Source organism: Diplotaxodon limnothrissa, linkage group LG9 (assembly GCF_057381915.1).
Source record: "Diplotaxodon limnothrissa isolate DT_005_m linkage group LG9, D_limnothrissa_male_GT1.1, whole genome shotgun sequence".
NCBI lineage: Eukaryota > Metazoa > Chordata > Actinopteri > Cichliformes > Cichlidae > Diplotaxodon > Diplotaxodon limnothrissa.
This window is the reverse complement of record NC_140604.1, coordinates 18,979,586-18,992,347: the sequence shown is the minus strand read 5'-3', so window position 1 is coordinate 18,992,347 and position 12,762 is coordinate 18,979,586. Positions and strand designations below refer to the sequence as shown.

At 39.5% G+C, this 12,762-nt stretch overlaps 1 protein-coding gene across 4 annotated transcripts in view; it reads right to left on the bottom strand.

The window, feature by feature from the left end:
- Nucleotides 1-12,762, bottom strand: part of myo3a (myosin IIIA) — a 67,019-nt gene that overhangs the window by 5,121 nt on the left and 49,136 nt on the right. For 2 of the 4 annotated variants that reach the window (XM_085362070.1, XM_085362071.1), the window contains 7 exons: nucleotides 11,914-12,076; nucleotides 11,741-11,827; nucleotides 11,532-11,655; nucleotides 10,233-11,439; nucleotides 9,990-10,140; nucleotides 3,471-3,562; nucleotides 1,914-1,954 (listed from right to left, as the gene is read on the bottom strand). In XM_085362070.1, coding sequence (XP_085218196.1) covers nucleotides 1,914-1,954; nucleotides 3,471-3,562; nucleotides 9,990-10,140; nucleotides 10,233-11,439; nucleotides 11,532-11,655; nucleotides 11,741-11,827; nucleotides 11,914-12,076 — 1,865 coding nt within the window. Of the gene's footprint in view, nucleotides 1-1,913; nucleotides 1,955-3,470; nucleotides 3,563-5,189; nucleotides 5,210-8,897; nucleotides 8,902-9,989; nucleotides 10,141-10,232; nucleotides 11,440-11,531; nucleotides 11,656-11,740; nucleotides 11,828-11,913; nucleotides 12,077-12,762 lie in introns of all 4 variants that reach the window. The other 2 variants (XM_085362069.1, XM_085362072.1) reach the window with 2 other exon arrangements.

The following is a 12,762-nucleotide window of genomic DNA, read 5'->3' as shown; positions in this document are numbered from 1 at the left end:
TTTCTTTAATTTTTGGGAAGGTTGACTTTATATTTCTGCCTTTCTACACTCGATTTTACTCATATAATTTACATAGACATGAAGTACATACATGTATTACCACATTTCAGAGATTACTTTTAATTACTGTTGTCATTACTGATTTATGTAGCCATGCATGGCTTTAGGGACAGCAACAGCCATATATCACTCCAGACTGAAAGTGAAATTGTTTTAGACAAATGATTCATTTGATTCAAGTGAAGTACCTTGATATGCACACGGAAGCATTTTTGGATGACTTCCCAGCATTGTATGCTTGATGAGCAAGATGAATGCAACTTGTGGGGTATCTAATTTCAGACCAAAATTAACATGGTGGCTTTTTTTGTAAACATTCTCTTACACTGAGAAGTAAAGCTAATGAGGTAAGAAATAGCTAATGTCTAAATCTGGCCTCATTTTAGAACACAAAAGGTTAGCTCACAGTTAGCTTTTTATGAGTTGTCTGTGGTGTAGTGGTTAACACATTTGCCATTTATACAAAAGATCCTTGGTTTATTTCTGGCAAGAAATCCAACCGCAGTGTGTCATATGTTAGTGTAGTCCTGGAAAAAAGGGACGTTTGCTTCAGGAAGATGTGGTGTAAAATGTAAAATGTTATCACCCCTTGGGGAAAAAAGCAGATGGAAGACTATTTCATACCAACAAGAAACAGGCAAATCTAAATGTCCTGAGTTCTAATAACTTAGATAACAACTTTAAAAAAAAAATAGGGTTACAGGCCTTTTTAATGCTCTAAGCAAATATTACCAGAGATCAACATTTTAGTATTTAGCTTAAAGTAGCAATATATCATTAGCCACAAGCATACATTAACCTATAGCTGCAGACTTGTTTGAAATGTCCCAAATAATATGACAGAATTAATTATGCACTGAATGCACAACGATTACAGACATATTTTTGAAATGCAGTGTGGTGAGAAGCCTATAAGGTTTCATAAGCTTGAAATAGGCTGAATAACCAACCAACTTGTAGATTTCAGAGTTCTGATAGTGGTACTAAAATATAGATATCTGTGCTATGCAATCACACTTTCCCTCCCCATTTCTCATGTATTCACTCTCATTTACTATCATCACATCAGTATACTCTCCAGCTTTCTATCCCTACCACCCACGTTTTCCCATTTCCCAAGCCCAATTGCTGTCAGCTTCAGCCAGAGACACTATTGTTCCTGCTGACCTTCTCATCCTTAATGATGCATGTAAACTGCGCCTGTCCATCGCTGACTTTATTTATTTGCTAACAAATTATTACCCTTGATGTCTAGCACTGTGTTGTATTGTGTGTGTCCACATCAAGGGGGCTCAGTGTGTGTGTGTGCATGTCTGTGTCTCCTCAGACTGCTGTGATAAAGTACCCAGGCCCCTGCTTGTTCAGCCAGCGCTATCGGTCTATCTTCAACCCCTCACTCTGTGCGGGATGCTCACCTTGTGGCCTGTACGGCACATACATATGCATGACTGCACACATCCACAGATACTTTCTGGTTTCATTTTCTTTTCTTTAACAAAAATGCTGAAAACATTTACCAGTATATTCGAAACATGTCACATAATGCAGAAACCCACAGAACAACTCCTATAAATGATACCAAACCACCAATTTGGGATTCCTTACGTTACATTTCTCTAAGAATATGATATTCAGCCAATGTAAAGAGGTAAAAGATGAGGGCAATTAATTTAACTGTGGATGTGTGTATCACTGTGGATCATTAAGTTTGGACCCTATGCCCTTGCACTGTCCCTATGTTGACACCAGGCTGTAGTTGTTACTATGGCCCAGGAGTAGCAAGCAAGGAGGCAGCATGCCAACCTCATAAAACAGTAGCTAATAGGTTGTTAAAATAAGAGTGGGACACTTACCCCTCTTTCCTGGGTTTGCGTTTATCATCTTGGACAGACCGCTGAATGAAGAGAGATGGAGAACTGATTATTAAATGTCAAACAGCCAACAGTAATATCTGGATGGATTTACCCACAAACACTCTATATTCATGGTTTCTAGATGACATATCTTGTTGTATAAGATGGTGACATATCATCTTATAGGAGAGCATTACCACTAATCACAATCAACTAATCTAGAGAAAAACACAACAATTTGGAAATAATGCGTTAAACTGAAGCATGATGGTCACTGATGTCTATGAGAGGCATTTCAGTCACTCAGTGAGAAACGTCAGATAAAAGACCCCCACTAGCCAAACTGCACATTAATGCAAGTATCTAATCAGCCAATTTGATTGCACCATATAGACACAACCTGCTGAAGTCCATACTGATCATCGGAATGGTGAAGAAAGTAATTTAAGTGACTTTGAATGTGGCAGACTGGTCTGATTATTTCAGAAACTGCTGATCTGCTGGGATTTTCCCACACAACTATCAAGCAGGCAACAGTAACTCAAATACCCATTTGCTGCAATCAAGGTATGCAGAAGAGCATCTCTTAAAGCACAACATGTTGAAACTTGAAGAACATGGGCTACAGCAGCAGAAGAAAAAACATTTTCTGGTCTAATGATTTCTAATGAATTATTCAGATGGCAGAGTCAAATCTGGGTGTAAACAACATGAAAACATCTCTCCATCCACCATAGTTTAATGGTGTCACTGTACATTTTCTTGGCACACTTTGGGCCTTGTAGTACCAACTAAGCCTCATTTAAACTCAGTAGTTAGTTTTGCTATGAAGAATTTTGGTTATTCTGAAGGTAAAAGAGGGTCCAACCTCATAGCAGCTAATAAAGGGTCCAGCGAGTGGATTTTTTTCCCCTTAGCCATAGGTTTTCTGTGACATGTCTCTTTTTAATGGGATGCACCACCATGTTAGTGGCTGTTCTCTCATATTTTCAACAATGCAAAATGAAATATTGTTTAAATATTAATTCCACTAAAGTTTAACGGAATTCTTCTGTTTTAAAACTACTTGAGCAAATGTGAAAGCACAGTAATCGATTTAGTAAAACTCTGCTGCTTTGAGTGTTGAATGCCTAAATGTCTAAAGAGATCGTCAGTCTAATTATCGACTAGATAGATTGTATCTGCAGTGTTTACTACACTACAGAATAAACAGAACAGTAAACAGCAATCAGGTGCTATTGTGCACCAAAATGATTAAAAGATTTCTAACAATAAACACTGAATAAAAAGGGACTACTTTTAGTACAAAAGGGAAACTTCTGAAGAAAATCACTCCATTGACAAAAATACTTTTCCAGACAGCTTCATAATAGTCTGATATTTCTCACCTTGGCAACATACGGTGTGTGGTAAAGAGCTCTACTACAGGGTAAAATTTGACAATCAATAGTGCATTATTAAAGCTAGATGCTGGGAAGGCGGTTACAGTTGCAGCTGACGGCAAAGCTTTGTTGTAGAAAATATCTGAAATCGTTCGTCGCCTTCTCTTAGACTTACATGAATCAGGTTGTAATAGGTGGAGTCCTCTGGTGTATTCAGGGTCTTTGGCTGCTGGTTCCTGCGGGGGGTTCTCGACAATCTTTTGTCAGCTGAAAAGTAACACAGACAGTTTAATGCATCCGGCACTGGTTTTGCTGATGATAATTGGGCAAAATGAGGCTGACAAAAATGCACAACTTTATTTCCTGATAAACTCTCAAAATGTCTTCAACACATGATCAGTTTGCATTTTTTTAAGTGTCAGTTGGTTTTCATGGCATGCCCACCACTGCTGCAGCCTCTTATTTCACAAAAGTACTCTTAGCTGAAGTATTTTGGGGCATTTTCTTCCCTTCTTAAAGAGCAAACATGGCAGATGAGATGGGGGATGTTGAGACAGAGACGACTGGCCAGAAATTGCTGCCTTCAAATCAGTTTGTATTTCCATCTTTTTACTTCCTACTTTTCACAGAATACGAAGTTTCTGCAGCCTTTAATAACAAAGAGTGCTGCTGTAAAATGCAGATTTCTGGAAATATATAAGGATTTATGTTAGCATTATGGTCAATTGGAGAGGAGGGAGGTATTTCTACTCTCTGATGGATTTCTACATCTGGAGGTTAGCCTCAGCAATTCATAATATTTTTCTCCTGCAAGATGCCAAATAAATTAGAGTAGAAAACTGAACATATAACATGCACATAATGCGTTTTTACATTATGATATATATATATATATATATATATATATATATATATATATATATATATATATATATATATATATATATATATATATATTTTTTTTTTTTTTTTAAACTTTTGACAGATGACTTTAGAGAGAAGTCATGAAATGAAAGATGACTAGATTCAAAGCAAGAACCACCAGTGCAGTCCAGATTAATGATACAGGTATAAACATTTGATGTTATATATTTCAGTTATATCTTACTCAAGATTATTGTGTCATTTTTATGAGGCTCAGGAATATTTTTTAGTGTATATTTTCTAAGGCACTTGTGGAAGTGCAGTGTTTGATAACTTCGTAATGATCCACGTTTAATTCCGAGTACGGTATTTGAACATGCAGTGATTGGGTGGGCAGCTTTCATGCCTGACATCTCCCACCTTGCAGCGGCTGTACTGCAATCTATCATGTTTGTCATACATGATGTAATGTATCAACAACCCTCATCTATGTTATTGCAATTATAAATATATTACAGTGACCTTTGTTTGATGCTCATTATTAATCGCTGTTCACATACGGGAAAAAAACAATCCATCATGTACAGAAGCTCTCAGGTGAAGAAGGTAAAAAGTTTGTAACATTATTGAACAACTCCATCCAAAGGTCATTCTGAATTGCAAACAACTAAAGCCAATTTTACGTACCTACTTATTACTTCTTGCCATAATTGTTGGAAATGCTAACTCGCAAAACATGATTAAAATCTGATGACCTTTCCTGAAGAACAATGTGACTGGGATTCCTCTGCTCTCTCTCTCTCTCTCTCTCTCTCTCTCTCTGTGTGTGTGTATTGCAAATGATTTTGATTTATTATGTCAGTGAAATTCATGAGGACAGATTAGCGCCGTCAATGGAGAAATGACTTTGTGAAGCTGAAAAGGATAATTTCATAGGAGTTGCACTAGCCCCTGGAAATAACACTGATAATTCATTCTGCTTTACCTCAGGCAATGCACTGTGCTGGAGAAGAGTCTGTAAAGGGCAAACATGCCTGGATTAAAGGAAGACTGTTATCTGTGTAGCTCACTCTGTGATACCACTCTTTTGTCTGCAGATCTGTACACTGCCGCAAGTTAGCTTAGCCTAGCATACAGACTGGAAACAAAAACATCTATTCGGGCTCTTTCTGAAAGAAAATAAACTGAGTAAGAGTCATTAAATGCTCTCTAGTTAACACACTCTCACTGGCCATTGTATTAGGTACTTCTTTTTAGCTGCTTGCTTATGTAAATAGCAGAAGTGGGATGTGTAGCCAACAAATCAGCAACTGTGTAGTGTCAACGTGGACCAAATATCTGAGAAATGTATTCTGCACCTTCACGAATTCATGTCACAAAGAAGAAAAATTACTTGGAAAGACCAATGAGGATATAACCCAGTGCAATTGATTAGTACCAGGTTATCAACTGAGTTAGCTAGTTTTCTCTTTGTGGTAAGGCTTTAAGACTTACTTACTATATCTTTTTTATATTAAATATAGCATGGTTAAGGATAAAAAAGTATTATGTTCAGGACAGAACAGAGGTGGGACCAAGTCATTGTTTTGCAAGTCTCAAGTAAGTCTTAAGTCTTTATCCTCAAGTCTCAAGTCAAGTCTCAAGTAATGTCAGGCAAGTCAGAGTCGAGTCTCAAGTCACTGGTGTAAAAGTCCGAGTCAAGTCACAAGTCTGAAACTTTGAATTTCAAGTCCTTTCGAGTCTTTAAAAAAAACAAAACGAAAAAATAATGTTGCAGTTATATGCTAAATGTAAATATTAGACCATGTAATTTTAAAATCTGTGTTTTTCTCAACACATGACAAAATAGTGAACTTAGAAAATATACACAAATTGTGAAATTGCACCTCTTTAAAATGCAGCTCAATTAAACCTAGCTCCAAGAATAATTTTCACCGACAGTTCTGAGATAAGCTGCATGTTATTCTTGGATGCGGTTGTAGGACCGGCTTTAAAATCGCATGACAAAAATATCATACACATTAAAAAAAACTGTATCACCAACGTAGCCTGGAAAACATTTGCTAGTTAGATGAAGTCAGCTATCTCATCTTAGCATATTTATATGCATATTTATAATCATACGGTTCTTGGAGTGAGTGCATACACTCATGAAGTTTAGTAACTTCAGGTCACTGCAACAAGCCCAGGTACAGTTTACCGACGGATGGGTGCAGGACCTTGAAATGCACCGTGTAGAACGAAAGACCATCGTACGTATCATAAGTTTACCGGTCTCACAAATTGTCGTCATAAATACACATTCCTTAACCGTTTATTAATAGGACCTTTGAGCTCAACGGTAATTAATTAGTAGTGGAAATAATTTCTGGTACCCATCACAGAAATGTAGCAGTGACAACAATATTGTATGCTGTAATCGTACTGGGCAATTAGTGATACAAAAAACCTGTTTTATCCTGTGAATAAAAGTATATGTTTTTGTCAATGTACCATAATAACAGAAGCGAAACGCAATATTGTGTCAGGACAATTCACTATTTATGCACAATAAACAAAGGAGCATAGCGCGACCATTTCTGTTCAGCGCCAGACTTGCTTGTAACCTATATCACCAATTATGTTATGAAAATGACGTATTAACTACTAAAAAACACTGACCTTCGTGTAAATGCTTGGAGCAGACTAACCTGTGAGCTGGAGTGTTCTGGGACGTTATATTTGATCTTTGAATGGCTGCAATACAGGCCATCCGTCGCGTCTTTGTTACTTCGGAAACATGGCTAGAACAATTTCTCTTCAACGACGTAATCCGATAACAACCGATCTCTTTACCCGTCGGCTTCCCGTGGCTGTCATGCGACCGGCTATTGCAGTTAATAATACAACAGCTTCTTGACATTTTTGTGTTTCTTTTTATCGCTGTATAACTGATTTTAATTGAAAGTCTGCGTGCGCTAGTACCGCTTGCCACGAGTTCCCAGAATCCCGTGAATGACATCACATTTTCAATCTCTATATAATATGCATGTTAAATTTTATATTTGGGGTAAAATATCAAGTCTTTTCAAGTAAACCGGTTCAAGTCCAAATCAAGTCCCAAGTCATTGGTGTAAAAGTCCAAGTCAAGTCACAAGTCTTAGAACATTTTTTCAAGTCAAGTCTAAAGTCATAAAATTAATGACTCGAGTCTGACTCGAGTCCAAGTCATGTGACTCGAGTCCACACCTCTGGGACAGAAACACCATAAAATAATGTAAACACTTGGTCAAAGGGATTAAGTTAGTGACAAACTGAAGGAAAAAAATAAAACACTCTTCTGCGAAATTAAAAAACTATTTGAAATCAAAGAAATGCAAGATCATTCAGTACATTCAAAGCATACAGTCTGAAACTCAAAGGCTTTACGTTATTCATTTGTCTGTGGGCAGTATCCTTTTGTGGCTGGCTTTTGGTTTTGTCTTCTCCCTTTAGATTACTGCTTTCATATTACTCTTTAGGGTACTAGTCAAAGAATGAATATGTATTCATAATACAAAATTAATTAAAATGTGGGCTTTTCTGGTGACAGGTGAAAGTTAAATGCTAGTCTTACTGAAGGTACCCTGGTGTACTGTTACAACTTCCAAAACAAAAGTGATTATTCAAAATGTTGACTACTAAAAAAGTTAAAACTGAATTTACAAACAGAGTATTACAAGGCTATCACACAAGATTAAAAAGGTACTGCAAATGCAATGCCCTTGTAATAAAACTCAAAAGACTCTAAAGATGACAGCTGTCATCTTTATTTTTGCAAAGTGAACTTTTCAAATTGCTGCCTCTCTTCATTGACCACCCCAAAAGCAATTACAGATATCACCCATGCAAATCAAATGTTATCTTTGATGACACATGAAGAAGAGAAATGCTTCCTGTTTGGCACTTGACCTTCTCAGGTTTCCTAATCTAATAGAGCTGCAGGACACAGAAAGAAGATACTGTCCATCAGTAATAGGGATGCACCGATACCGATACCGGTATCTGGTATCGGCCTCGATACCACATTTTCTAAAGTACTCGTACTCGTTAAAAGTCCCCCGATACCGGGGACCGATACCACGGTCTGAGACCTGTCTATGTTTGAGCGGCATGTAAGGGGTTAATCACAAGCGCCAAGTGCCCGCCCCCAGGCCCCGGCTGCAGTTCAGAGCTGGGAGAAGGCGAGGCGAGACGTGTGGAACTATTTCAAAGTGAATGAAGACACGAAAACAAAGGCGGACTGCAAATTGTGCTCAGCGAAATTGTCCAGAGGAGGCTCAAAAGGTAGCGCATTTAACACAAGTAATTTAATCAAGCACCTAAAATCCCAACACAACAACAAGTACAAAGAGTTTACCCACGCTTATTTACCCACGCTTATTAGCACAGAGGAGCATAGCTGATGCTATAGCAGTGGGACGGAAAATAGTTGGGCATTTTAAACATTCCGCCTTAACCTACTCCCGCCTCGAGGACATTCAGGGACAGCTCAACCAGCCAATAAAGAGACTGCAGCAGGACGTACAGACGCGCTGGAACAGCACGTATTACATGCTCCAGTCCCTCATTGAGCAAAAGCGAGTGCTGGAGGTGTATGTGTCCGAGCATGAACTCCCTGACTATCTCACCGCTCACCAATGGGCTCTTATGGAGACAACTGTTGCCATCCTCGCCCCCTTTGAGGAACTAACTAAAAAAGTGAGCAGCTACGACGCACTAGCCTCTGATGTCATCCCAGCTGTGACTGTGCTAGTGAGACTTCTAAACAGAGAAACAGACGAGGACCACGGTGTCAAGACAATGAAAGCAACCTTACAGGCAGCTGTCAAAAAGCGCTTCAGTGACGTCGAGACCAACCCACTGTACTTCATCTCCACCATACTTGACCCAAGGTAGTCTGTGTGCTATAGGTATTCAATGATAAACTACAGTACTAAATGTAAGATTATTTTACATCTGAAATATTATATATTTGTAACTATCCATCCATCCATCCATCCATCCATCCATCCATCCATCCATCTTCATCCGCTTTATCCGGGGCCGGGTCGCGGGGGCAGCAGCCTAAGCAAAGAGGCCCAGACCTCCCTCTCCCCAGCCACCTCCTCCAGCTTATCCGGGGGAATACCAAGGCGTTCCCAGGCCAGCCGAGAGATATAATCTCTCCAGCGTGTCCTGGGTCTATTTGTAACTAAAATACACAAATACAAATGTATGCAATATATATAATACATGAAATACATGAACTACATTTCCCTTATTACTACCAGAAAGTCAAATGGCTGGCATTTGTCAATGAGTAAGTACTCGGTATCGGTATCGGCGAGTACTGAAATGCAAGTACTCATACTCGTACTCATTTTCCAAAAAAGTGGTATCGGTGCATCCCTAATCAGTAACATGGTCATCTACCAGAAGTCAGCAATAAAATTGCAATCTCCTTGTTTTTTTTGTTTTGTTTTTTATCGATCAAAATTAAAGAACAGGGAGAAAATAGCTGGAATTGTTGTTTTCAGTCAGTTTGAATAGACCTAATAGCTCAGTCGCATTTGACAATTTTCGGTCAATGGTTCTGAGCGCAGTTGGGCACCATATCCATTATCTTCAGTTCAGCAGACTGAAAAAGACTAGAGAAGCCGAGAAGACAGTGAGAATGGACAGACTGTCTTTCTTAATTATCTAAAGGTCCAGTGCATCAAAAGCTGAACCAGAACTTCAAATTAACTTTGGGTCAATCCATGACAGCATTATGAATTGTTTTTATTGCTTTATAATCTGTTTTTCACCTAGCCAACCTCACTTATCTTACTTGAATGGCGACGCTGGGGAGTGAAGCTACCATTGATTGCGTTTCCTCTCACAAACAACATGCCATTGTTCTCAGGGTCTGATTGATGGGCCTGGATGATCTCATTCAGCTTCTGCTGCAGAGTCAGAAAGTCCTCAGACGTCTTTGCGATCTGTTGGAGAGATTAGAAGGAAAAAGGATATAAGACTGGAAAGAAAATGACAAGATAGTGAGTTTTCAATAAAATCTGTTTGAGGCTATAACCTGTCTGGAGAAGCTCTCCAGCCTTCTTGTCTCTTTCTGTGCAGCTTCCTTGTTGGCCTTCAGGTTCTTCCTGTCCTTGTACCCTCTGAAGTTACTCTGGATCTTCACTGCAGCGTGTTCTTCCTCCAGTCTTTGGTTTTCAACGTCTGTCTCATCTTTACGTTCAATTACCACATCAGTGATGTCCACAGCCTCCTCCTGTTCTGCATCAGTGGGAGTCCCAGATTCCTCCTTAGCTTTCAATTGCGCTTCCCTCTCAGCTTTCATTTTCTTTCGGTCCCGGTGGCCTCGGAAGTTACTCTGGATGACAGTAGCTGCTTTCTCTTCATCCAGCCCTTCTCGGTTCTCACTAGAAGTGTTCTCCTGGGGTTCTGGAAGAGATTCCTCTGTCTCTTCCTCCTTTGGAGGCTCTGATGGAACATCTTTCTCCTTCTGCCTTTTCTTGGGGAGCTTTCCCTCCTCTTCGAGTCGTTTGCGCTCCTTGTGGCCTCTGAAATTGCTCTGAAGCACTACAGCCGCTTTGGTCTCATCTGCATTTTCAGCTGTTGTCGAGGCTTCTTTTTCTGCCTCGTCACTACCTGGTTCCTTTTCCAGCACTTCGTCCCCTGCAGGACTTTTTGCTTTCTGTTTCTTAGCTGGGATTTTGCCTTCTTCCTCTAGTTTCTTCCGCTCTTTGTAGCCCCTGAAGTTACTCTGGAGAACAGTGGCCGCCTTGGTTTCCTCTTCTAAATCAGCAGCTTCCTCACCTGCAGTTTTTTTCTGTCCACCATCCTCCTGCTCTTCTTTTTTAGGCTCAGCATCCTGAATCACTGCTTCCTCTGCCACTTCTGTGTGCTCATCTTCTGGCACCTGAGTATTATCACTGTCATCATTCTCCTCTGCTTCATAAGTACTTTCTTCATCTTCCTCATTCTCCTCTTGTTTATCAGCTGACTTTTCACCTACTCCTTCTTTGTTAGCCAACTCTTGGACATCTTTTTCCTGTCCCTCTTCCGCTGTTGCATTTGGCAATTCCAGCTCTGCTCCAGCCATCGTCTTTTTTCTCTCCTTAAACTTTTTTCTCTCTTTGTAGCCCCTATAGTTGCTTTGAAGAACCACTGCAGCTTTAGTTTCCTCCTCCTCGTTCTCTGCATCATTTTCTGGTTTTGCTATCTGTTCCTCATTTTCTTTCGAAGCAGTCTCTGCTTTCTCTTTCTCTCTGGCTTCCCTGGAAGCAAAATAGACACATTTATGTTAAAAAGAAGAAAAGAAAAAAAGACATTTCACTGCTGCTTTGTGCATAGCTTCCATCTCTCTTACAGCTTTCTTTTAAAGCTCTTCCTTTCTTTATGCCCTCTGTAGCGAGCCTGAATCTTGGTTGCCGCTTTATTCTTCTCATCTACCATCTCTTTGTACCTCTTTTTTGCGAGATAGCCTCGGCAAACTGAAGAAGAAAATGGAATAAGGGTAAGCCAATATAATACGCACCACATATAGATAATGTAACTAATTTAATATCAGACTCCTACCAGCCTGAAACTGGATGATGAAGGCCTCCAACTTTGCTTTGCTTTTCTCATCAGCTACCCTCTTCCGAGCTTGATGTCCTCTGTATGCTGCAGCACAAAAAAAAATAAAATTTATGCCTCCTCTATAACTTGTTGACATTGTGGTACACAACCAGCGTGCACAGTTTACTAACCTGACTGCAGCACCAGGGCACTTTGTTCTCGCTCTTTTAATATCCGCCGGTACCGCTTGGCTCCAAGCCAGCCTCGAACACAAGCCTGGACCAGGATGATTCGCTGTGTTGTCTGCTGTACCATCAGATTCAGATGTTCAACGTGGTAATACTTGAGAAACACCTAAGCCCAGAGGGATAAAAACAACTGTTAGTTATTGAAATACAAACATAACACTGTAGGTTTAGCCTCAAATGCAGAATCACGCAAGCACTGTTGGATTCCCTTTTCAGGCACGACAGTGCGGAAGTTATTGTTCTTTCACAGCAGGAGATTTCTGGGTTCAACAATTTAAGGTACCTTTGTATGTGGCATTTGCATGTGCGCGTCAGTGCAATATGAATGCATATGAGTCTCATAGTGCAAAGTGTTTTAAGTTGTTATCAAGATTAGAAAAGTAATAAATAAATGCTAATCCATAAAGCAGCAGAAGATAAAGCAATACAAAGAATTGAGCCTTCACTAAACTGGCTTCAGTTTGTATTAATATTTACCCTAACCCTAGGTAATCAGAATAAAAATACTGGCAGCTGTCAGTGCTACCCCTTAGCCTCCTAGTTAATGGACCTAAGGTATAAATTTGAAAATCTGACCTCTGACCTTGAGATCACGTCATCGGGATTCAAACTCCAAGATTTTCAGGAGCTGTCCATACTGGATGAAAACCTGACCTTTGACCATAACCTTGAGAAAGAGGTCACTGAGATTCAACATTTTCCAACGTTTTTAGTGGATACATCTATGGTATAAATTTCAAAATCTTATGTTGCTTTGTTCTCGAGCTATTTTAATACAGAAACTTGAGGGTC